Source organism: Balaenoptera acutorostrata, chromosome 18, assembly GCF_949987535.1.
Source record: "Balaenoptera acutorostrata chromosome 18, mBalAcu1.1, whole genome shotgun sequence".
In the NCBI taxonomy this organism is placed as follows: Eukaryota; Metazoa; Chordata; class Mammalia; order Artiodactyla; family Balaenopteridae; genus Balaenoptera; species Balaenoptera acutorostrata.
In genome coordinates, this window is record NC_080081.1 from 69,719,653 (window position 1) to 69,747,526 (window position 27,874).

At 31.7% G+C, this 27,874-nt stretch overlaps 1 protein-coding gene across 6 annotated transcripts in view; it reads right to left on the minus strand.

Annotated features, from left to right (window-relative positions):
- The window catches only part of NBEA (neurobeachin), a 631,767-nt gene that overhangs the window by 414,158 nt on the left and 189,735 nt on the right, over positions 1–27,874 (minus strand). For all 6 annotated transcript variants that reach the window (XM_057532889.1, XM_057532888.1, XM_057532885.1 and 3 more), the window contains exons 22-29: positions 26,515–27,531; positions 24,598–24,815; positions 22,079–22,232; positions 14,049–14,229; positions 11,523–11,653; positions 8,218–8,325; positions 4,995–5,163; positions 3,412–3,507 (exon numbers count right to left, since the gene is read on the minus strand). In XM_057532889.1, coding sequence (XP_057388872.1) covers positions 3,412–3,507; positions 4,995–5,163; positions 8,218–8,325; positions 11,523–11,653; positions 14,049–14,229; positions 22,079–22,232; positions 24,598–24,815; positions 26,515–27,531 — 2,074 coding nt within the window. The remainder of the gene's footprint in view (positions 1–3,411; positions 3,508–4,994; positions 5,164–8,217; positions 8,326–11,522; positions 11,654–14,048; positions 14,230–22,078; positions 22,233–24,597; positions 24,816–26,514; positions 27,532–27,874) is intronic.

Below are 27,874 nucleotides of genomic sequence, written 5' to 3' on the forward strand. Positions count from 1 at the left end.
TGAAAAAAGGCAGTAAAGTGTGAAGGAGTTGAAGAGTAGTCCAGATCAGTCTTCTCAAAACAGAAAATAAAAGCACAAAAGCTTGTAATATTTGACTCCATAGACATAAAATTAAATTTCAATAAATATAATCAGAACAAAGGTAAATTGGGAAAAAAAATACAAAAACTATCCATGTTGTTGACTGAAAGTGTGGGTATAGGTGATCAATCTAGACAAATGTTACTGTACTTGTAACTTTTTTCAGTATACATCATAAATAAACAAAAAGTTTTAAGCAAAGAGCGATTCCCCAGAAGAAATGCCTATATAAACATTTTGAACAAATACTAGGAATATAAATATTTAAAGTTTATAATGTGATGAACTTTTGCTTGTTAACTTATCTAATCCAAGTAGAACTGGCAATAAATACTACTACTCATGGGAATAACATATAGCTAGCCTATTTTTGTTTTATTTTAATTACACGCAGAGTGGAGAAAGCCATGTCACAGAGTTATGTTGATAGAATGAGAACTCAGAGAGCTCAGAATATGTATTCATTTTATACTTTTACCCAAAATGAAACTAGAAATGCTGTATCTTCAAAATATACCCTCAATGTTCATCAATACTCATTTCCAATAATTTATCCCATATAGTTATAATCAAACATAAATTATATTTCAATGAAAGAAATAGATTCCAGATCCATAAATTTTGTATATACGAATCTTCTTTTAATGTAAAATAAAATACAAGACATTCTATCAAATACATAAAATGATAGGAGATAACTTTTCAAGATGAGCAAAATCAAGATCATTCTTAAGATAGAGATACTTCATTGATAATAATTATTATATAATAAATATTAAAATAATTTTTATTAAATTATGCAAGATGTCATAGAAACTGTGTACTTCCAACATTCTAACTTTTATTTCTGTTATTTCATCTTTTCTGACACTAAAAATACATGTTGCAATCCTTTCCTGCTTGGAAGTACTAAGTTCATTTAACACAGTTTATATGTCTGACAAAGAGGCCAGTTCTACTAATTTTTAAAGAACGGAATGAAACTGGATTCTTATCCTGTAAAAACACTAAGAATTGACTTTGTATTTCCAATATCATCAACAGAACTTTTCCTCTCAATAACCACTGCATGACAGCACGCAGTAACAGTTACTTACTATCACCTTCCATATTATCATATAATTAAAAGAATAGAAAATTTACCACATCGGCCTTAAAGTAATTCAAAATTTTATTATACCACTAAGACCATTATGCAGTTCAGCTAAAATTGTTTCATAGTAAACGTTTCTTGATAAAGAAAGCAGTGCATAGATATTCTGATGCAGGCTCCTTCATCAGGTTAACTACTCCAGAGTATATTCTAGTCACTGCAGTTAACCTTTTGGAACACACTTCTACACAAAACAAATTCCAGACAGCACTCCAATCTAATCTAATCTAATTTAGTCTAATCCTTCTTAGTTTATACAACTCAGAGTTAGATGCCTTTGTAAGCAATAAAGCTGAAAAGAATTTTTCCTTTATTTCATCATTATGTCCAAAGTTTGAACGTTTATGAAAAATATCTGTGCATTCATCAAGTTGTAATAAGAAATACTTTGCTGCTTTATTTGTTCTATAAGTTGTTCTTCCATATCATTAGCCAATGTATGAAGTACATTGAATGGTGGTATCATCTGGAGCTCAAGGCCCTCTCTAAAATTACTCCGGTTATTGGAAGAATTCAGTCCCTTGCCGGGAAGTGCTCTCAGCTCCTACAAGGTGATCTCAGGTCTTTGTTGCATGGTCACCTCCATCTCAGCAATGAAGAACTTCCTTTATTTCAGATCCCTCTCACACTTTGAGGCTCTTTCATTTCCTCTTCCAAACCAGCCAGAGAAAACTCTCTGCCTTTACAGGGTTCATGTGATTAGGTCAGAGCTACCTGTATAATCACCTTTTCTTAAAAGCAACTGTGCTAAAAAGATGTGAATCAAGTATCAAAGGAGAAGAAGAAAAAAGACAAGACTAAAAGACCCACAAAGCAATGAACCAACCCTTGACTGGTTACAATGGATTGAATAATGTTCCCCCCAAATTCATGTCCCCCCAAAACCTGTGAATATGTCCTTATTTGAAAAAAAAGGGTCTTTGCAGATATAATCAAGTGAAAATGAGGTCAAACTGGATTAGAGTGGGGCCCATGTCCAATATGACTGGTATTCTTACAAAAAGAAGGAAATCTGGACACAGGCACAGAGAGAAGATGGTCATGTGAAGATGGAGACATAGATTGGAGTTGATGCTCACACAAGCCAAGGAAAGCCGAGGATTGCCAGCACCCACCATAAGCTAGGAAGAAACAAGGAAGGATCCTCCCCTAGAGCCCTCAAGGAGAGCACGGCCCTGCTGACACTTTGATTTTGGACTTCTAGCCTCCAAAACTATGAGAGAATACATTTCTGTTTTAAGCCAAAAAAAAAAAAAAAAAAAAGCAACTGTGCTAACATATATAACATAACCCTGTCACAATAGTAAAATCTATCATATTCACTGTTCCAGGAATTATGCAGGGTGCGTACACGGGAAAATCCTGGCGGGGGGGCATAGTCTGGCTCACCTTTGTTCTGCAGAGACTAAGCTCATGTTAATCTTACACAGAGACATCATTTTGGCTATTTTATTTTTCATCTCTAAGACTGCAAATTGGTTCTTTTACAAAAATCTTCCATTTTTCTTCACATTATGTTCACTTTTTCTTTTAAATTGAAAAACATCTTGAACATATTTATAATAGATGTTGGAATGCCCTTATCTGACGATTCTGCTATATCTATCCTTTCTGAATCTGTTTCTATTGACTGATTTTTTTCTTCTGCTTATGCATCACATTTTCTTGCTTCTTTGTACATTTAATGATTTTTTATTAGATGCTTAACATTGAATTTTACATCGTTTGGTGACGAATTTTTTAGTATTCCTTTAAAAAGAGTTGGAATTTTGTTCTGACAGAAATTAAATAACTTATCAGTTTGATGCTTTCGAGGCTTGTTTTTTTCAACTTTTTTGTTGTCATTCCACAGTAGCCTTCATTTTAGGGCTAATTTAGTCCCACTAATAAGACGTGACTCTTCGGCAATTTCCAGTGAATGCCACCACTGTGCATATTATTATACATATAATTAGGCAGCCTTAATTTGCAGATGATACTTAAAGAAATATAATGGAATATAAATATAAAAACTATATTTTGCTCTCAATATCCAGGTATAAATACAACGTATTATATCTTCTTGAAACCTGAGGTGTGTAATTGTTTATAAACAATTAGATTAAGGATGGTTATTGTATAACAATTGATGAAATTTAAGAATATCCAAACAGGTCAGGAGATGAGGTTAATATTACCTTTGTAAAATGAGTGGGCAAAGCTCTGCTCAGGAATTAACTTGGCAAGGAATCCATGGTTCAAACTTGGATGAGGGATAGATGGTATGACCACAACTGTGGAGAAAATTATGGAATCAAATTTGAGCCAGCATGTAACAACCTGCAACATGGTCCACTGAAGATCCAAGACAATTCTATATCACTACAACATGCAAACAGTACTAGCAATAAAGACCACGTTTCTGGAGGAAGGAAAGAAATTATGTATTAAGAGAAAGGAAACAATATACTTGTTAAGTAGAGTAATTTTAGCAACAGACACAGAAACATACAAACAGAAGAAAATCAGAACTGGAAGGTTCACTAAAATATTGCTTGTTTTATACATATATGACTGTTGTGCATGTATCAAAAATGAAGAAAGTTGATTAACATATAGAGTCTCAGGGTTTTAAATGGTCAAAAGACATAAACTGAAATGGTAGGATAACATTTAATTTGAAGAATAAAGTTAAAAGTAAAAGTATACTACAAAGAAATATCATGTTTACAAACTAAAAATAAATACAGCATGCAACAGCAAAGAATTATAGTTAAATATAATCTGTATTTCCACAACAGTGATAAAAACTAAATGAGATATGATATGAATATGGAAAACAAAATGCAGAGATTTGACCACTAATTTCTACTCACTTTTAAAAATATTCATTTAATTTGTATATCATATGCATTTATTTAGGAAAGATAATTTCTATTACAAATTAATCCAGTGGTACATGAAATAACCACTGGGTTACTAAGGTCACACTGCAAACAACAGAGAAACAACCTTGATGTAAACACCCAGCAAGAAATGCAATTGATAAAAGGCTCCCCATGATATTAAAATATTAGTTGCCAGAAAATGTGTTTATCACTTCCAAGCAGAGTAGATAAAGCTGATAATGCATGAACTCCTACAACATGAGCATCTTCTATAGATGAGAAAGACAACATGATCCAAAATGGTTCATTGATGTCTAGAAGTCTTTGATTTTAGTTGAAGCAACTTTGGTATAAAGTTTAGAATGTATGTTTGTTTATTATAAATCTCTGACAGAATATTTAGATACTGAAATAACTACACACAATGAAAGAAAGAAAGAAAGAAAGAAAGAAAGAAAGAAAGAAAGAAAGAAAGAAAGAAAGAAGGAAAGAAAGAGGGATGCTATCTTTGAACTTGGGTATAAAGATTTATATTTTGGTTTATTGTTGATATTGAACTACTCTATAAGGACCTCCTACTTTCCTATGTTTATAAAGTTTAAAATTATACATTTAAAATATATGAGTTATTTGCATATTAAACAGTAGTATAAATGATTTGTATTAATAAATCGAAAAATTAAAACCAAAACTCTCTGATAAAATGAGAATATAGGAAATATCATTCTACGTTTTTGTGTAATTAAAGAATATTAAATTGGCATTTATATACCACCTACTTATAAATACTTGAGGTGATTATGAATAGAACCAGTTTAAATCTAGATGTAAAATGAAATAAAAAGGAGATAAATGATGATGAAAATTCAAATAATTAGACAAGTATTAAGTACCTGTACTTGTTGGTGAATTTATTTCTTGTCTGATGTTTCTACCTGGTTGGCTTCCAGTTCTTGCAGTCTCTCGCTGGGGTTCTAAAATGTCGCGATACTTGGAAACCATCAGAACCGAAATGAAGTAAACAACAGCTAGAGCTAAGAACTGCGCCTGCTTGCTATCATCCTGCATACAATGAAAAGGCAGTGTTAACACTCAAAACTTTTAAAGTATAAGTTCTTAGAGTACAAGAAACTATTGTTGTTTCATCTTCTTTAAGGAGGCAAAATATGACATTTAACTTTTACTAAAACTTGCTAAGTATACACTGCTATTTAATAAGTATCATCTAAGTAGAGATAAAAAACTCCATAAATATATCATCTGATTTACAGGTTGGAATGTAATTTCAAAAAATGAGAATGTTAAGATTTTGCTGAATATGGCACAAAATTTTATTCTTTGTCCTCTCCACTACTAGTATCTATTACTTCCATAACAACGGAGAATGCATATTTATAAGATATGCAGATAGCACAAGCTTGAAAAGAATAATTTAACGTCTGAATAAAAAAAGACAAGAGTTTCAAATAGACCAAAATAGATTAAATTTGTTCTGAAATATTATGAATTTACTATTTCATACTCTGTGGGTAACAGACAGCTTTTATATATATAATTTTTCCTTAAAGACCTAATTTTTTATCTCATGTGGTTTTGAAATTAAGACAACTAAAAATGACTATTGATTCGTAAAAATTTCAAAAGTTAAGTAGAAATCTTACTATAATTTCTACAATTGACTGTAAAATATAGCAACTGTAAAATACTTCCAAATTTTGGATATTCTTTAAAATGAAAAAAAAAGTGTACCTTAGAATTTACGAAATACGGTGGTAAAAAAGAGAGTGCTTTGCAAAGATCTGCCTTGGGATTCTGACTCTACCTCACACTAGCTGTGTGATCTTAATGTTTCTGAGTCTTAGCTTTCTCTTAACCTTTTACTGAAAGCTGAGGTAATATATATTAAGTGTCTGATACACAGTATAAACTCAGTGAACACAAATTATGTTACCTCCATGATGTTTGGAAGGTACACCTGGGAACACTAATTCCCTTCCTTCAGGAATAAAGCTAATAAGCACCACTGTTGGGTTATCCAGTATAGTTACAAAACATCTATAGATACTAGAAAAATTATGATAATCCACCACAATAACCTGATGCAGAATTTACTAACAATTTAAATGCAATGTCACACTTAACATAAACCCCTTCTATGTCAGGTTCGAATGGGTCTCTTGGAGATGAAGACATACTCCATGTTTAAATCATCTATCATTTAAAAAAAAATCTTTCTACAACATGTTTTTTTCCAGGATGAATAATTCCCATTTCTAAATGGTTAAACTATTAGTAATTTTTTCCCAAGTCCAAATTCAAGTCCAGATTATAGAGTTTCTCACAGCATGATTTTTATACTATTATATGTTTTATCTCCTATTTTTAAAAATTCCTTTATTTTTTAACTACAAAAGCAATACAGGTTTACTATAGAAAATACAAAAAAAATACAAAATAAAAACTGTATACCTAGAGATAATCACTGGTAGCACTTGGGTACTTTTTTCCAGACTTTTTAAAAAAAGAATAAAGGTGAACATGTGCATGTATGTACACTTGGCATACAAATGTAATATTTGCGTAGTATAAGTATTTTTGCATACTGCTGCTTTCCCTTAAAATATATCATGAGCATTTTACATGTCACTAAGTTTCCCTCAAAAATAAGATGTTAATAGCTGCACAGTTTCTTGTTAAATGAATATACTATGATCTATTAAGCTCTATATTGGATATTTACAATGTTGTCAATTTTCCTGAAGGCAACTCTGATGAGCACATGAGCTTAAATAGCTTGAGTAGAACCACTGGGTAATAAGCATCAATATTTATAAGAGTTTTAACACATGTTGGTACAGAGCTTTCCAAAAAGTTTATTCAACTTCTATTCCTACCAGTGATAAGTCATAGCGCATGTTTCAATGCATCCTTGTAATGACAGGTAATATTATTTAAATTTTTTAGTTTATTTAATGGTAAAATATTTATCTCACTCTTGTTTTAAATTTGCATTTCTTTGACTACTGGTTATACTGACTTCTAAATCATATGTTTGTTACCTTATTTTCATATTTTATAGCCACTGCCTATTTTTCTGTTGGTATGGTTGTAATTTTCTTAGTGATTTATAAGCACTGATATATATTAAAGAGTGAAAATTTTTCTATCATATATTCCTACCATGCAGTATTATGCTGTATGACTTAAATATATTTTAACCACTTTCTCAAGTACAAAGTACTCTATCCAATTTATTATTAAATGTAAATTTAAAACATAAACTTCCTTCTATGTTTCATAAATCATCAATTAAAATAAGAAAAATAGAATCAAAAATGGCTGATAAATAGCAACTATACTAAGGGGTACTGCCAATATTGCGTCTGCTGTGAAATGCTGTGTATGTTTCTACACAACTTGTGGAAAGGCCAATCTTATCTATACTTACTTTGAATAAGTGATCATATAATTGGAGGGTTCCATGAAACCGTTTCCTTAAGCTATCTTTTCAATAAGCTTTATTATGCAACCTTTCTAACTCAAATTCCCATTGATATCTATATTTTAAAATGCAGATTCTTATCTCAAAAGTAACTGCCCCCCAAACGTAACTGCCAACAACACCTTAATGAATTAATCCCTTTTATCCATAATACAAGGAACATTGATATTAGCAAAATATTCAGTACCTAGAGATGGAGCAAGGAATACTAAAAGACAGGAGTAGGTGATTCAAGATAAAGTCAACTATAATTTTCAAAGTTATCCCTATTCTTAGTATCCATACAAATTAAATAAAAATTTAACATCGTTAAAAAAAATAACAGGAGTAGGTGATTCAAGATAAAGTCAACTATAATTTTCAAAGTTATCCCTATTCTTAGTATCCATACAAATTAAATAAAAATTTAACATCATTAAAAAAAATAACATATCAATAAGCTTTCAGATAAAGCTAAGCTCGACCATTTTACAAACAGAAGCATGTTATATACCTACAATCCCTGACACTAGGACATTTAGTTTTAATATGCAGTTTTCTTATAGAATTTAAATTATTTTACACAAATGACAGTGGAAAGTTTTTTCCTGGGAAATCAAGCAGGCATAACTTACCACATCCCGAAAGACAACTGCACGAAGGCGATTGATATCAACATCCTGAAGTAGTCTATCGGGATCCTTAATCGGAGAAAGGTTACCTGGAACATTCTCTAGTGGAGTCTTAAAAAAAAAAGAGAGAGAATTGTGAAAAAATAGTATAATACAGAAACTTATATAGTAGTATAATTTCTAATACCTTTAATTTAGTCATTAAACTGGCCACATTCTTTACCTCCTCTCTTCATTGAACAACATTTATTGACAACAATATGCTATTACAAGGCACTTTTTCTGTTCTCTTCTACTCCTGTCATGGTTTCGCTTACTAGTGTTCTTATTCTTTATCAGCATAGCTACCGCTATAGACAAAGAAAGGCTAGAAGATTATGGCATAAAAAATATTAATCTTATACTCTGGGCTCAAATCTCTGCTGTGTGACCTCAAGTTTGTTAGTAACTTTTTCTGAGCCTCACACTGCCTACCTCTAGTTAATAAGTCTCTTTAAGTCATCGCGTTCACTTATCCATCATGCTTTTATAATGTATGAAATTATTCTGTTACATTATTACATGAGATTTCATATGTGAAAGCATTTCATGATCTACAAAATGTTAGAAAGGTGAGCAAAAAAAAAACTTTAGTCGTGGCCTTAATATTAAAGCTGAAAGACATTAAAGATCATTACCACCAAAATCCTTTTTATAGCTGAAGACACAAAAATCCACACATTTTAGGTAACATGTCACATAGCAAACTTGCAAGACAGCAAAGATCCCTGAAACTCAATCTAGTACTTTTTCACTTACAAAGTATGTTAAGAATTGTGTGGATTAAATTAGATAATGTATGTAAAGTACCAAATACAATTCCTGCATATAAAGTAACCTGTTACTCTAACTAATTAATAATAAATAAGTCTCCTTCTGTTTCTCTGTAAACCTCAATTATTCTATTTCACTCTTAAGATGTTTGACTCCTTTGCAGCACAGAATAGTGAAAAGAGTATGGTATTTGAAGGTTGATAATTATTTGGCTTCCATTACAATTCCAAAACTAACCAGGTATATAACCTTAGGTGAGATACTTAACCTCTCTGAACCTCAGCTTTAATATGTAAAAATAGGCTAATAATCTTTAACAAAGAATGATTAAAGAAATAATATACTGTTCATAGCATACATGAAAACTTAGTATATATTTTAATTTATATACTATTCTACAGTTTACAAAGTACTTCTATGTCCATAATCTAATTTGAGACATTTTTATAGGAAAAGCTTGTATTACTGCTCCTTTTTAGAAAGTATAAAAAATGAGGTGCAAAGAAACCATGTGGCTAATACAAGTTCACTCAGGTTAGTAACACACCAAAATTAACTAAGGTTTACTTACTCAAGTGCCACATTAAAAATGAATAAAAATAGGGAAAAAAAACCACAAAACTCTCTCCACTGATTCTCTATTCTGAAACGTGTTTTCTTACCAAGTCAACTTTTCCCCTAATATTTCTATATCCATCACTTATAATCCATCTTTCATTGTCAAGGTTCTTGCTAGAGAGACACTGACTAGCTCAACTAAATTACTATGGATTTCCCTCTCACTGAGCTTTTTTGTCCATGTTCTACAATCAGTGTACTACTTGGCTTGACAGGCTTGAAATGTTCCCTATTATCTTCTGAATTAAGTACAGACACCTTTAAGATCTAAGCTCTCAAAAATACTAACTTATTTATTCATTTCATGATATATATATTGAATGGCTAACTCCTAGAAAGAGGAAGGTAATTAGTATTAATTGAATGTTCACTGCATTTCTGGAATTACTAAGTACTTTAAAGCATTACTGCTTTTTATTTAATTCATACAAACACCTTATACATTAAGATATATATATATATATATATATATATATATATATATATATATTCATTTTAAAGACTGGAAAACTGTCTTCCAGTCTTTAAAATGAAAAACTGAGGCACAAGAGACTAAGGAATGTGTCTTGGTTCATAAAACCAGTAAGTGGTAGAGCCAGGATACAAACTCAGAGCTGTTTGATTCTAGAGTTTGTGCTGTGCGATAGACGCTCTGTAATTATAAAGATGTATAAGATACGAACATGCCCTCAAGTAACATACAGTCTCCTGTGCCTACACAAATAACATGAAGCATGACTGCTGATGTGTTTCTATTTAATTTTCTAAGCAATGAAGAGCTTTGTGGAGACTTGTCAGCAATAAAATAATATATGGTCTAATTATTTTAGGAATGTGTCTCTAGCAGTAGTGAAAAAGAAAGACGCTACCTACAGATAGACTAAATGTGTGGCTGTTCTGCCTGAAAACTGCAAAAGTTTGAAGCCATAGAACTTTTTAAATGAATTAAACTTTTACTTCATGCCTTCATTTATTGAACCTTCAGTATCAAACATCTAATTACAAGTACCGTGAGTGACAAGAGACATACCAGGTTTTATGAAAATATCAAACAGAGGAACTTCCCCTAGACTGGGTTGGCGGTGACGGTATTAGAAAACATTTTCCTCAGAGAGTTGAACTTAAGCTAAAGCCAAGAGTGGAATAGAGTCACTGGGGTGAAAAATAAGGATGGACATTTCAAGAAAGGGGAAGCTATGTGTAAGTCTAAAGGTTAAAACAAATTCTGATGAACTACATGAAGTCTACAGTGTGACTAAAATAAAATAGTAATAAATAAAGAAGATAAAATAGTAAAAGCAAGGGTAAGGGATTCCAAGTTGTAGCTGAAGTAAGCAACAGTCAAGCATGCAGGACCTAAAAGTCACGTTACTGAAACTCTGAAGTGATGCAAATGGTCAGTTGAACATACAATAAATAGAGCTAATTTAGAATGATAATCACTGCTGCATTCCGAAATACTGTACACCATTCATCCATTTCATGGGCATTCAATATCTTTTAGTTGACTATCATGGGAATTCTATCCCCAAAAGCGTATCCATTTAAAAAGCGCATTATTCATATACTGAACTCTGTGAAAATATATGTAACTATTAAGAATAGTAATAATTCAGAACTTTTCAGTGCTATGAACTGCTATAATCCTTATAAGAACCCTATGAGGTAGAAATTATTAGTATCTTCACTGAGTAACCAAAAATTACCAGTCTCAGAGAGGTTAAGTAATCTTGATAATACAATTCTGAAGAAGAGAAGCCAGGACCAGAGCCTCCATCTGCCTGATTATCAAGCGATACCATGTCACTTTGTTCTCATGAACTTAAAAAAAATTTTTTTAAGGTACATTATATTTAACATAGAAAATGTTTAATTACCTTGGAAGCTGCTGTGGCAGTCACACCTTGGGGAGCTTCTTGAGGTTTACTGCTTGCATGGGAAGGTTTGTTCCCCCTGTCTCTCTGTCTCTGCCGACATTCTAAACAGTTTCTCACAGCAACACAGCAAACTATTTTAAAAAATGAAAGCATATTATTGATGTAAATTGCTGACTTTGACGCGTTTTAAAAAATCGCTTGGTTCTATTTTTTCTTTCTTTCCACTTTCTCCATCCCATTATTATTCTTAAAATCAACCAGATCAATAAATATTGCTTTAAATTAGGAAACACAGTAATGAAAAGTATACATAAAACATTCATGTAGTTAAAAAATAAAAACAAATTACCCATAAACTACCAACCAGCTGAAGAAACAGAATACTACAGGGTCTTTGAAGCTCCCAATATATCCTTCCTTATTCTATCCCCTTCCAACCTTCAAAATTCTGAAATTTATGGATCAATTAAAATTTTTTTAAAACTTATTCATATTTGATGATTTTTTAAATAATAATTCTTCTGCCCTTAAGTTGACTATCTTGGTGACTATATAGAGCACAGCTCCCCATTTCAGGCAATAACAGTGTACATCCATATAGTCAGGCCTCACAAGTCCCAATATCTACCTATTTTCATGGTGGGAACGTCACCTTTGTCAACAAGCATTCAATAAGTACATGCTTTCTATTCACTTACTTATTTTAAGAAGCAGTAAAGCATAGTAATAAACAGTACAGATTTTGGAATCAGGCCACCTAAGTTTGAATCCTGGCTCTGCCACTTATGGGCTGTGTGATCTTGGGCCAGCTGCTTAAACTATCTGTGCCTCAGTCTCCTCATGGTAAAATGAGTATAAACACAGTAACTTCCTTAGAGGACTGTTATGAGGATTAACTGAATCAATATATGAAAAGTGCTTAGAACAGTAAACAGCACATACATATAATTGTTTGCTTCATTATTATTCACTTATAAAACTTTCCTGTGGATGATAAAAAAACAAATCTGCTAAGAATTATCAGGATAAAAATGAAATCAGCAGTAAAGCTTTGGAATATATTCAGAAATAAAAGTTCAGAATAACCAAATAAATGCAGTTTTCAAGATATCCGGGCATTTAAAAAATATTTCTCTTTCTAACAAAGTTCAATCTGTAAGCTATTGTTAAATATCAATGGAAATGTCCATGATGGCCCACAGTAAGTATTCCACACCTCTTGGCTGACAGAGATCTCCATGTGGTCAATCTTTCCCTTATAATGGAGATGAAATGACTCCTCTCAGGAAAATACAAAAACACAAAACATTAAAAAGTACATTTATTCCACCATTTTTTTTTAAATTTATTTTTATTTTTGGCTGTGTTGGGTGTTCGTTTCTGTGCGAGGGCTTTCTCTAGTTGCGGCAAGCGGGGGCCACTCTTCATCGTGGTGCGCGGGCCTCTCACTATCGCAGCCTCTCTTGTTGCGGAGCACAGGCTCCAGACGCGCAGGCTCAGTAATTGTGGCTCACGGGCCCAGCTGCTCCGCGGCATGTGGGATCTTCCCAGACCAGGGCTCGAACCCGTGTCCCCTGCATTGGCAGGCAGATGCTCAACCACTGCGCCACCAGGAAAGCCCTATTCCACCATTCTTAAATCAAGTTCTTATTCCATCCTTGGATTAGAAACAACTTCTCCCCTGCAACTATATATATATGTGTAGATTTTTACATAATTTTTAAAATTATGGATAAAAAGAATACATATCAAGAATGTCCTCCCTATCAAATGCCTTACTTTCTCATGTCCTCCCTGTTCACACTTTAAGGCAAGTATGAAAATAGTAGCCATTTTGGTCTGAAAACAGTAGTTGTCTGGTCCCCTGTAAAGACTAAATAGTATAAATAATTTTTCCCTTTAAAAAAGGTACGAGATGTAAGAATGATTCCTGCCTAAGGAGCTGGTCTAAATTTACTAAGAGTTTTCAGGACTAAATTTTATTTGCAACACAAGATAGCAGCAAAAAAAAATCATAGGTATAGTAATGTTTATTAGTGTTAATGTTTATTAGTGTTATTAGGTACACTAATGTTTATTAATGTTAACTGTGCATTCTGAGAAACAGTGAGATTGGCATGGTCAATTTTATCCTTTAGCATTATGTGTATAAAACTAGTCGTTGGTTTTCTGATACATTTGTGGGCCCAGGACAACTATCCTCTGTATTAGTTTACCAAAAATAAGGATTCATAAATAGATTTACATTAAAATCACTTCAGTGAAAAAGGTTATTGTCCAACTGATTCTGAAACAACTCAAAATATATTTGACTTTATTTCAAATTAGAATCCATTAAAGATCAATTCCATGAAATCTCCAATGTGAAGATACTATAATTTTTTAATTTAGTAATTCTGAAGAATTACAAAATAATCTCTACATTACATAATCATCAAATTGTATCATTAATACTTTATGTATCACAGAGCATCAAAAAGTAATCTGTAGTTATTTAACATGTACCGTTATTCTTAACAGACTTACCTAGCCTTAGGCACTGTCGCATTAAACCACCAGAAGACATGTTTTTTTCAGCTTCAATCTCACTAAAATTTAGAGAGCTGGCAAATACAAGTACATCAACCATAGCCATCAATCGACTGAGGAAAGTTACTGCTGTCTCAGCTGACATGCCTTGTGTCACTTCAATATTTTCCAATTCCGTCTTTAAAAAAGTAGAAGATTTAAAAAAAAAAAAAAAAAGTAGAAGATTTAAATCTTGCTTAAAATTTGGAAATATAATACATGTACATACATACTGCAGGTTAACAGTAGTTTAGTTATTTTATAAACAAAATAAGTTATAAATCATAAACTCCATATATCACAAGAGCTAGTTATCAAATTTAATTAGCTTACCTATGAATTATCTTTAAATAAAGGAAAAATCTATTTTTAAAATCAATGTTAGATTGCAATATCATTACTTGTAAAAACTACATTCCAAACTTAAGATCATTTCATAAAGATATTTAGAAGTAATCACATGTATATATTTACACTAGTTTTGTTCTATTTTATTAGTTAACAAAGACATAAAACTCATATTTCTTTCCTAAAATCCTCATTCTCATTTATAAAAATATATGTGCTAATTTTTCTTTCCTATAAATGTATGATGAGCAATAGGAAAGATATGTGGTGCTTTCATTTGATATCAAAGGGAGACAACTGTCAAATTATGACACTTTCTTATCCATTTCAGAATAAAGTGAAACCACTAGGTATCTTGTATGAACAATAAAAATCTAGGGTAAAAATACTCAAGATCATTAATTCCTCTACCGATATTAATTTGTGACACTAGCAATAAGAAGAATCAGTAGCATTCTAGACTGGTGAAGCTGTACTTTCACTACACTATTGTCTATGGTAAAATATAATTTCCTGCTTTGAAAGGGAATGGTACAAAGCATTGTGTTTCGTTAAGATGTATAACTCTGTATTTTGTAAGCAATAGCAACATCTCTTATTTTATTTTTCATTGTGCATTACATAACATTTTAATTATTTTGGTTCATTATGACTAGACCTCATTTTCTCAGTGCCTCAAAATCAGAGAAAAGTAAGGAATGCTTTATAAATAAAAAGTACTACTGTTTAAATTTTCTGAAAATGGGCACACTAGCCATATGGATTAACCTTACTTCTGCACCAAATGATAAATTCAACTACAAGGTAAGCATATATCATAGGTATCTGCTTCTATTTAATGCTCCACTTGACATTATTTATACCCATCATTCTACCTAGACATATCCCTACTCACATTAACATGGAAATGTCAGCAGGAAACACTGATTAAAAAACGACCTTTTAAACACTTCTTGTGTACAACATGGGTAAGAAAAGAGACAGCTGGCTACTGCAAGCACTTATATAACTAAACGATTATGAATGGAGTATAAAATGTAACAACCTTTCTCCCTTCTATTTAACATCAAAATAGTGTTAAAATCATTCTCTCTAAGAGGAGCTTGGAAATAGACAAAAATTTTTTTTTCAATTGTTGATTTACAACATTATGCCAATTCGGTATCCATGACCTAAAGAAATGATTAATTCATTACTTGGATTTTTTAAATAAAGATTCCTCATTTGCTAGCACTTCACTGATATACAGCATCATTTCATAGAGTGAATTAAAAATCGGTGACCACAACACAATTGTTTATAATAAAAGTTTAAAAATTAATTTTATATAAAACCTCCTTTTAAAATATCAGTTATCAACATAAGTGTTTTATAATGGAATGGGAGATCTGGCCATTGCTTAAGTCCATTAAGTATTCTGAAAACTTTCCAAAATATTAGATTTTTAGGATATCTATAGATGTACTCTCAAAGAAATTCATCATTTTGAATAACTAAAATTATGGGAACTCTAACTCATTTTATTAGTTAATGATCTTATTTTGAAGTATTTTGGGGTGTACAAGGCTTAAGCTTCAAAATGTTTTCATTTTTAAAGAGTAAATTATAAACAGAAATTATAAACAGAATTATTAATCATCCATGAAATTTGCCAAACTGTTATTTTTGACTAAACAAAATAAAATTTTAAACTAAAAAGCATTCTTAACCAATAACCTAAAAGGGAGTTCTTATTAATTCTATGTAATAGTAATTTGTAAATATGATGAAATGTTATATAAACATCATAACATAGGTTTAAAAATAAAGATCACCCAGATATGATTATTATTAAATCTTAACATATATTCCAACCAATTTCCTTTCTTTGGAACCAGTTAAAATCTGATTGTACATATGACTGAAATATTATTGTTTTCATTATATTCTGATAGCTTAGTCTAAAGATTAGTGTGAATAATAAAACAGTAATTCATCAGTGCACTGAGAAAATAATCCTTCTAATGAATCTTTTAAATATACCAAAGATATGCCTAATGTTAAAGATGGTATGGAAACTCAAAATATAACCAAGTCAAAAATTTCATAAATAAGCAAAAATAAAATTTAAAACTGAAAACCTGAATATTACTGAAGTAATACTAACCTTAGAACCCTGGACATGCATTAGACAAAACAGACAACAGACCAAAAAAGTACAAGAAAAGCAAATTATTAAAATTAAATGAAAATACAATGTAAAATTGAAACGCAAAATAATATATTAAAAATTATATTTGATTATTTTATTAAAAGCAACAATTCTCAGAAGAGATATTCATTTTATAAGTTACATATGATTAAGATTAAATATCAAATAGACTTCTATTTATTTTTTTCATTAGAGTAACTGCCCAAATAATTAATATATGTGTAAATATAGTTCATATATTAGAAATGATGCATACTCTATTTTACAAAATAAGTTATCTTTTCCTAGAAGATGACCAAGGAAACATTTTAATAACTAAACTAACATAATGTCTCTGTAAAAGCCCTAGCTCACTACCAGTTTAAGCAGAAATGACTTAGGAAAATAAACTGTACCAACCTTCTAGAATTTTTATTAAGGAATCATGCTATTTTGTTTCCTAAAATATTTGGAGCCCTTCCTATAGAACAAAATCCCCAGTAATTAATAAGATAATAAAATATTTGAGTGATTCTAACTTAAAAACCACTTTCCCTTGCTAGAAAAGAACTTACTGATACACTAAATGAGGTCGCATGTGAACTAAGATAATTACATAGATTTTGTACTAAGTTTCAGAGTATTATTAAGAATTATACTCAGTACATTAAAAATTTTTGGATAGAATTAAGTTTCATAATAAAAGTCAACAACTATTCTTTGATTTCTGACATTATATGTGAGCATAAATTTCAAAATAAACTATTTTCAAATAGTATAGGAGAACATATAAAAGCACCCTGAGAATACTAAAATATAATCAGTGTTATGAGATAAACAAAACACAAAGAAAATTAGTAGTTTTTCCAAATCTATTAGCTATATTTTCCAATAATGGTAAGAAAATATAAATTAAAATTAAGTCCTTGTCATCATTTTTTGACATAAAAAGTTCCTCTTCTTTCTCAGGATTATGAAACTATTAGGAAAGCCAGAAATACCAGTCTCTATTATTTTTCTATCAAAAGAGAAAATGAAACCATACGTGACACTGAATGAAATTCTAAACGTTCAGTGTTCTGGATGGTTGACCAAAATGGTCAACTTAAAATCATTAAGTGATTATGCAATTTGTAGTTGATCCATGTTCTTTGTTTAATCTTCATTTTTTTCTCCAATTCCTTGCTTTCATTCATGACCAACTTGAGCAATGTATAGAAAATAAATGAGAGGATGCAACTGACTAGTCATAGAAACATTAACTTCAAAACCTCAACAACAAAAATAATGCTCCTGCCCCAAATCAAAGACTGGTCAACCTACATACGAAGAGTTCTATTTTTTTCCCCTGACTACTTAAGTTAAAACTATTGTTCTAATTTAGAGACTTGAAACTATGTAATTTATTTTCTATGCTACAAAAGATTTTAAATAATCTAGGTAAAACTGAAACTCCAATGAAGTCCTGCTTTTTCAATGAATATTAAGTTTGAGGTGGCATTATAACACAAATATTTGTATATCTATATTCTTTTTCCTTAAAGTTTCCACTGAAATATTTCCGTACAAGTAAGATAAAACAGCTCAAATTTTCTCACGTGAAGGTACTGCAACAGCAATACACAAATGTCATCCTTAGTATGGATTACTGTATTCACATAAGGTCCCAGGGCAGAAAATAAACCACCACTATGCCAATGCCATGGAGAGAACAGACAAGATTATACCATTTTAGTTTTTTGCCATCAAAATGGATCACCCATAGTAACTAACTTGGTTCAAATGTCCTATTTTAAACTTCAGAATTCTGAGTGTGACAGGCTTACTCTATAAATGGGAAGATCATTCCACCATGATACAATTCTGAATAAAAAGTTCCAAAAGGAAGTAAAGGAGGGAAACATTCAGTAAGAGTCATCTCCGTCTAGTGACATTACCTAACTTAATTTTCACAAACTCCCTGTGGGATAAGTAAAATTAACACCATTAAAATGAAGAAATTAAGGTTGACATCATTTCTAGTAAGTGGTAGAACCCAGGTTAAAATACACATTTATCCTATGCTAAAACCCGTATGCCTTCAATTAAATCATAACTTCAAGAAAAATTGTGTTTGAGTCTCACTGATTATTGGGAAACAAAAGTTTGTTTTTGATGAAAAGGAGTAAATTATCTGAGATCCACACTTACACTGAGAAATGGAAAAGACATTTTCCTGGGTTGAGCTTTTAATAGAAATTATAAAAAATACTTAGCATTCTACTTACCTACTCAAAATTAAATACAGTTTCAACATTAGACGTGTCAAATGCTAAAAATATTTAGTATGGCTGCGTGGGAAAAGTTACATATCTTCTAATGAAACATAATGATCACAACCACCAGTGAAACTGTGTTAAAAATTAAACTTTAATAAATGTTCATTAAGTCAAATGCAAGCTCTTATTTAATAGGAAAAATGAATTTACCTTAAGCTCTAACTATTGAATATTTAATGATCAGGAGTAAGTAATGAAGTTTTACACTATGACATTTGTATTTTATGTGAAAATGGTGCTGTAAGTCAGTGGTCAGCAAACTAGGACCTACAAGTCAAATATAAATAAAGGTTTATTGAAACACACCCACACATACTCTTCTGTGTTATGATATATGGCTGCTTTTGCAAACAACAGCAAATTTCAGTAGTTAGATACCATAGAGCCCACAAAACCGAAAATATTTACTATATGATCCATACACAGAATAAATTTGTCAACCACTGCATACCATCATTACTCATATTTATTCCTTAAATACATATCTGTATATAATGTATGAATATTCTAAAGAACTCCACAAACCTAAACAAAATTACAGATCACTCAAACATTAGTTTCAAATGTTTCTATCTCTCTTCATATAGGATTGAAATTCTAAAGCCATCTATATGACAATGTTTCCCTTTGGTTATCTATATATTGCCAGTGTTTCCTTTTTCACTTATTCTATCCAAAATTCTCTTTTGGCTTTTTATATTTTAAATCTAAGTTAAAGAAAGTAACACAACATTGTAAATCAACTATACTCCAATAAAAATTTTTTTTAAAAATCTAAGTTAAAAAGCTCCATATCTTCAGTTCTCATTTCTTTCTTTATTCAACCTCCTCCTTCCTAACTCTTCCCCTCTACTACATTACAATTTTTAGCAAGAATATTATACAATCAAGTAATAGAAGACATTACTCAACAGTTGACACCAACCACGTTTTCTCCCAGTAGGAAGTGGGAGAAAAGGTTCTCGCTTTTAGGAAGCAATTTATTCAAAGAACATAAAATTAGCTACGTTGTACAACCAGGTATAGGTACAATCAGCTAATGGACCAAAATAACAGAAATACAGAGACAGAGACAATGAAGAAAAGTTTCTACAATTGAATGAATTCCAAAGTCTGTTGAGAACAGTCTAAGAAATAAGTACCATAGTTTCAAATTCCAAACTACAGAGATCAAAACTGCACAGGTAATAATTTTGGAAGTAGAACCTCTAAATGTCAGTATCTTTATTGTATATTCACTACAAAATAAAAAATAAGCAAATGGGGTAGTGACATATTATTTAAATCATATTGTTTATTGAAACTTCATTAATTATTTTCTCTATTTTGATAGAGACCTAGTTTTAAAATTTGGAAGACTAGTAATGTGAATATTTCAAATCTATACAAATTTCATGTCTACTGCTAATTTTTTATAAAGGTCATTTTTGTTCTACAGAAAATTTTAAAACAATATTATATTTTAAAGTAAATTTCAGTATAACATTTTAAAATTTCCTGACAACAAATGTTAATTTATAAGACATAAAAAAATTTATAGGATGAAGAAAAATGCCAGGATGAAACATTAAGTCAGTCTTTAATGCATAGAAGAGGGAAAAAACAAAACAAAGCCTCTTCCTGCCTCAATATTAGAATGTATTTTTAACATCACATATAACTCTCAATTTAACAGAATTTGGTATAAATCATGAGAGGAAATCAGAGATTAAAAAGAAGGGATGGTATGTTAATCTCACGGGATACCTGCACTCTTCACACACCATCAACTATTTTTCTTCCTGATTCAATTTCCTTGGTCAGCTGCTAATTTCATGAAGGCCCTAATTAGGACCTGTTCTGCTGCACTCCCTGCTGAACTAGCCTTCTTGCCTTTGGAGACTCGAATAAATTCATGGATGAAATAGAAGTACATGTGCCTGTGAGGGGGAGGTGCTGAGGATACATCCTTTTTGCTGCTGATATTTAAGTTTCAGTGCTGCTCCAGGGGTGGCGGCAAAGGGACAGTGAGAAAAAGAGTTATGTAGAGAAAGCTTGTTAATGATGAAATAAAGCCAGAGATCAATTTGGAAACACTGCTTCATCAAGTAAAAGACATCTTAATAAAACAGCAAGTTTCTCTCTGGAAAAAGGATATATTTTGGGCTTATGGATGAGTTTCCAATGTGGTAGCAAGAACACAGTTAATATGAGAAGCAGAATTCTATATTCTTTCCCATCTGAGCAATTAGCTATGGAGTCTGTTTTTTTTAAAACATGAATCAGAGATATTTTTTAAAAGACAGCTAAAATATAGTTATTTTATTTATCTATTATATTTTAAATGACATAAGTAACATTAAATGCCTTTCAAACTTATATTAATACATTTCAATGTTTTATTAGAGAAAGTCTATATTTTTAAAAAATAAATGTTGAACCAGTAAATCATGTCAGATGAAAATTCTAAAAGATGCCATATGGCTAACATAAAGTTTTTTGAGGTTTTTAAGGATTATGAAATTTTTCAGGTACAGAAAAAAATGTTGTCATTTATACTTTTTCTATCTGAGGTACCTAAGTTTTAAATAAGAAACACTCTAAGAATTCAATCATTCGATTCTCTTTTTGAAGCAAATTACTGGCTTCAAGATTAAATCTCAGAGAACAGAAGTATAAAACTCCTATATATCGTTTAAAATAATATTAAGTTTAAAAATAATATTTCAAGCAAGTCATGAGACAATGTCTAAAGATGACTTTTTCTAAATTTAGATTCATGACTCTAATTATCATACAATAAACATGTACTTGTATTTAGAACTTCAAGATTTACAGAACAAAGATTTTAACAGTTTATTATAATGTAGATTTGAAGAGAGAAACAATATATAGAAAATAAAGCTAAATCATTCACAGTTATTGCTCTTCCTAAGGCATGTTCATCAGAATTACCAGAGAAATATGTTCATAAATGCACACAGCTGGAAGCCAAGACTGACAATTAAAAGAGGTGAGAATATAAATATATATAATTTTAAATTATATGGTTAGAAAGTTTCCTTAGGTGAACAAGTCTTGTTAAAATCCGTGTTTATAGTATAGAACACCACTGACACACTCTAGTAATGTAATTATAAAACATAACCACTAGATGGAGGCAAAGTACTTACAGTTGGTGATGTAGCAGCAGAGAGCAAAGGTAAAATTCCTCCACAAGCAATGATGATGTTGTCTACCATTTGGGAAATGAGGTGAATTGTGTTATGTACAAAAATAATATTTTCATTGCTATTGACAAAATCCATTACAGACTTTGTGGAATGGCTAAAATAGCAGAAAAACAAAGCAGAAATGAACATTTCTTTGGCTTAAGAATAAGAAGTTTAGATTTTATTTATAATGCCATTTTTAAAGTGAAAAATAAGAGCTAGACAAATTTAAAATGGAGTTATTAGAAAAGAAAATAACTTACAATTGAGATGTCATATTACCAAAAACCTAGCATTCATTTCGGCATGGATTGTGTGTGTCCAAGTATAATAATTTATTATTTTGTTTCTGCTTTTAAAATACAGTGTATTAACTTGATTCAAAGACATATGACTAGGTCAATGAATTTGGCTAAAAAAATTTATTTTTGCAATAGCTGGTTGTTTGGTATTGAAAGGCAGAACAAGTGAATAGTTAGCTGACAATCTGTTGTATCACCAGACTGCAGCTCCTGCTCTGACCAGCTGTACTGAAAATGTATACTGCTAGCCACAGAAGTGATACGATAGGGGAGTATAAATGAGTCAGTAAAATTCAAGTACTTACTGAATAAAAAAAGGAAAAAAGACCTCAAAGGTCAGCAGTGCAGCTCTGCCATATAAAACATTCAATATCGATTCTCAGAGAAATACACTGCTTTAGTTTGGTATCAGTCAAGAATATGAACTATTCTCTAACAGAAAAAAAAAGAGATTACTCCATGATCAAATTTAAGTCAATGATCCTCACCTTTTAAGAACTGCAAAATATCATCTACTACATCTTAGATCTCAGAATGTTTTCTCTTGTCCTAAAAATTAAAGTACTATCTATCTTTTACATTTTTTAAAATTATGTAAAATCCTGTCTGGGAAATTTTATGAGAGTCCATGAAAGAAAACACAGAAAGACACACACAGTATTAAGGGACGGAAAGTTGAGTATCATTCATTTGGGGGATACTAATATTGCAGTTAGTAAATTACATCGTATCTCTCCATACACTGATACTCATGTTAGTAGTAACGTATTTCATGGTATTACAGTCTCCTTATTTACCATCCCTAGGTAACTTAGCATATAACATTAGCAATGGAAAGACCATTGTTTCTATCACATAAGTAGACTAAGGACAAACTGACCAAATAAAATCAGAACTAAAAACTTTCTATGGCAGACACTGATTGCTTGCATGACAGTTATTCCTTATTCCCTGCTAACACAATCTAGATTTTGTTCTATTATTGAGCTACATCTGGTACAGGAAAGATTGGCTTCACCACAGCTACTAGGCTGGTAACCAGTATTGCTCCATGGAGGCCAATCATTATAATCCCATTCCCTTTTGCTGGTGACTCAGAGAATAGCATATGATCCGACTGACACATGAGACGTAAGAAGGAAATTTCTTGAGGGGTTTCTTTTAGAAAAAAAAAAAGAAGAAGAAGAGAATAAGAGCAAGAGGAGAAGAAGAAAGAGGAGAGAGAGAGAGAGACAAGGAAGAGGAGGAAGGAAGAAGGGGGTGAAAGAGGAAGAAGAGTCCTGCCCTCTAGTTGGGGTAAGTCTCCTATGTTGAATTGATTCTGGGAGCTGAAGCAGCCACCTTGAGTCTTAGAAGGATAACTAGGAGAAGCAGAGAGACTCACTTAAGTCCACTGTTAAGAAACTCACTCACAGTCCATTGTGCCACTGATTGTTCAAGTCACTGATGGTGGGGTACTGTTACTGACAGCCATCAACTACCTAACTTATCTGCATGAACACATGACACTCTCATAACTGATTAATTTGTTGCATATTTGCTATTAGAAAATTAAATTGAAAGTGAGGCAAGGTAATTTTAAAATTTATGCAGACTTTGTTTTCTTTCTTGAAATTTATTCAATTTATTTGAACTGAAAAAATAAAACAACTGAACTGTTCTTTTCACTGTTTTCCTTAAATGATTATATTTGAAATGATATCCACTTACTACGTAAATGGTATAAGCTCTAAAAATAGACGTCATAAGCTGATTTTAAATTTTATTTTAGCACTGTGTGTTAAATCTTATCACCAAGAATAAATGTAGTACATGGTATTAATTTTAACAGGGAAAGATAAAAATGTAGAAATTTATTTGAACCAGTACTGAACCTTTTCTTGGTTAAAACTCTTTTTTATAATAACCTGGCAATGCCAGATTTCAAAAATTGGCTAATTAACTGTCTTAAGCCTAAATTCTTGGTTAGCCTTTAATCTGACCCACCCCAGGACTTATGATCATTATGAAAATATTTATGTTTATATAAAAATGTTCAATGTTTGATTATTTTTAATAAATTTAATTTGTGAGATTTTTAATGATATAATTCACTTATTAATCAGTCGATGGCACCAATTTAAAATATTCATTTTTCAACTGAAAGTAGTCTTATTTATAGAAAAGAAGTATTTCTACCTCCTCCAAACATGTACATCTGTTTCTAATGCAAATAGCAAATCGGTGAGAAGTCGCTGGTGCATTGGAGACCATTTAAACTCAGGAATACGAAACATTGTAGTGCGTGGACCTGGGCTGAACTGGCGCCGCTGTTCCTCAGTCATTGGCATTCCTCGAAATCCTAAATCAACTCGGAGATCTCTGTCTTGTTGTGTGATAGACCGACCCTGAACAGCCTGGAGACAGAAAAGGGGAACATTTGTAGAGTGAAAAAGAAACATCTGATTTCAAAATGAAAATAGTAAGTACAGTTAAGTGAGTAAAGCTTTTGCATATGACTTTAGTAGGTTAGTATATTTTACATTTATTATTCACCTGGTGATTCCCTGCACAGGAACCTTTTTGGAAGAAAAGGCTATTATTATTATTTTTATTTTGCTGCTTCAGAAACTAGGCAAGGTAACCTAATACTTAAGTTTAACACCAAAGTTCACATTGAAAACCAGATCCTCTCTAGCCCTCTTTATGAGTCTTTACATTAGACCACATTTCTTCCTTATAAAAGTGATCCTATACTCAAAGTGAAGAATACTGGGTATATGCCATCAACTAATTGTAATTAGAAACACAAGATTAAAAGAAATATTACTTGTACAGATTCAAGTTAACTTCAAAGTCTATTTCACTCAAAATACTTCGATTTAGAAAAATAAATGCCTTTTATATGTTAGAAAACCAGATAAATGCCTGTGAACTTTGAGTGAAAACCAGGCAAGCCTAGAGATTATTATGCTCAGTAAACAATGCACCATGCTTTCCTTTATTTTAAACCTGGACTTAATTCAGTATTTCCATCCCCCGCCAATTATCACTGTAGCACAACTGCTGCAAAAATGGAAATGGCAGTATTCAGTAGAGAAAAAATAAAAATGTCTTTTCCACACACAGAATATATTTTCAAAGATTCTGAGTACAAAGACACTAGTGAGGTATGGTTTACTCTCTGTAACATAACTCTAATGGACACATGTTAAATGATTCTTTGATGACATTAAAAGGTGAGTGGAAAACCCAGGCAACAACAACAAAAAACAAGTTCATAAAGGGTAAAAGTTTTCTTCAATTCTTAACCATAAGGTATTATTTAGTCTAGAAAATAAGTAAGTATAAACTCAGTGCTCAACAATTAAAATTCATATCAGAAAACGTCATCTGCTTTTAGCTTTAGTATGGTGAGGCCCAAACTGCAGCACTATTTCCTCACCACCAAGCCTGAGAATCTCTAATTTTCTCATATGAATCCCTCTCCATGTGGCTATAAAGAAAATTCTCACTGTTAATAATTCCAAATTTTCTCAGCCATATTACCTACCTCACAGGGTTGTTGTGAGGATTAAATCTGATAACATATAGCACAGTGCCTGGAACATAGTAGGCACTTGATAAATAACAGTTCCCTTTTCCCTTCCCCTTCATTTCATTTATCAGTTCAATCTGGGCTCCAAGTCCTCTTTTCTATAATCCACAGAACAGGGTTGGGCCTGAAGCTCAAAAGGTTAAAATTAATCAAGTATTCAGAATGAAGATCTCGAATACAAATGTGTAAATGTAGTCACAGAGCCATAAAATGTTCAAACTGGTAGAGACCTTAAAGGTCATATTTCAGTCTGGTACAACCTCTTGCACTGTATGAGAAAATTCAGGCCCAGAGAGGTTGAGCAAAGTTACACAGACAGAATGTGGCAGAGTTGGATATATGATTCAGGTATTTTAAATTTCTTTTATATATAGAACCACACTACTCAATTCCATAAATTATTATTCTACCATAATTAAATATAAACATGGTGTGACTGGTAAGAAATTACTCTGCTTTGGTGCTAACAGCTCCATATCTATTCAATGCATCTTTAGAACACATGTAGGATGACTTACTTGTGTCGTAGCAGTGGTCTGGATTTTACGGATTTCCTTTCCTGATTCTTTGCCATCATCAGATCTCTCAGTGTCTGAAATTACACTTCCTGCATCAATATTTGGCACAATTCTGCTACCAGAAGATTCAGTTTCCAGAGTCGTAGCAGTCATTTCAGCATACTCTAACCCTTTAGATGATGACGCTAAGTCTCTTTCAGAAATACTGCTCATTCCATCTGAAGTTGTATGGATTTTGAACTCTTTTTCTTCTATTATACTTGATGTACAAGTTAAGTCTACACTACCGGTCATGTGAGCAAGCAATCCAAGATCATCACCAACACCAAGATGTACTTGTGTGTCCTGAATATTTGGAATAATGTGATTGCTAGAAAGTTCAGGAAGGAGTTTCTCCTCCTGTTTGGGTATTTTATCAAAGAGAAATGATGTGCTACTGTTGGGAAGTTCATCCTTCTCATCTGCTAATGTGATCAATGGACCGTTATCCTTTTCCTCATTTTTTTTAATGATACCAACACTTCCATGTACATTGTTCTGGAGTTTCTCAACAGCAGCACTGTATACATTATCCAACAAAGATTCAACCTCCACAAGAGCACCATTCTCTCCACCTACTAAAGTTTCTGGTGATAAATCCATATCATCAAGCTTCACTTCTGTTGCTTCCACTTTCTCTGCTTTTATATCAACTAAAAGATCGTGCACTTCCACGTGTACAGCACTTCCCGGTCTATCTGAATTTCCAAGAATATCATCTGACACTTTTGTTGACATGAGCAAGTCTCTACTGTCTGTGCTGACAGGGTAATCTGTCTCACTTTCTGGGCTCTGGCTTTGTGAAAGGTCTTCTATCTCTCGAATTTCCATTCCACCTTTTGCTCCTGTCGTCTGCGATGAGAGACCAGAGATGGTGCTCACATTCCCTTTCTTTCCCTTTTTAATGTTTTCCTCCTCTTGTCGCTGATATTCTTCATACATTTTAGCTAGGTATTCCTTATGTGCTTCATAAGTGACCTTAGGAATGGATAAAGAAAACATTAAGGCATTTTGTATATATTAAGAAGAAAAAAATGATATAAATAAAATTATGATAATAATAGCAAACATGGTGCAAATAATTTTAAGATTTCAAACATAGTGCATATTAATCCTAAGAAAAATGCTTAGTTTCATCAAGTAATTGGAATATCATCAAAATAGTCATATATGACTTATTATATGACTTGTCCAAAAACACACAGTTAGGTAAACTAGCATTATTAAAGTTTTAAATAAAATGATATTTTCTTTTAGGTGAAGTATTTCAATGTTACCCTAGTTAATATGCCAGCTGAACTCCTACATATTCGGGTTATTT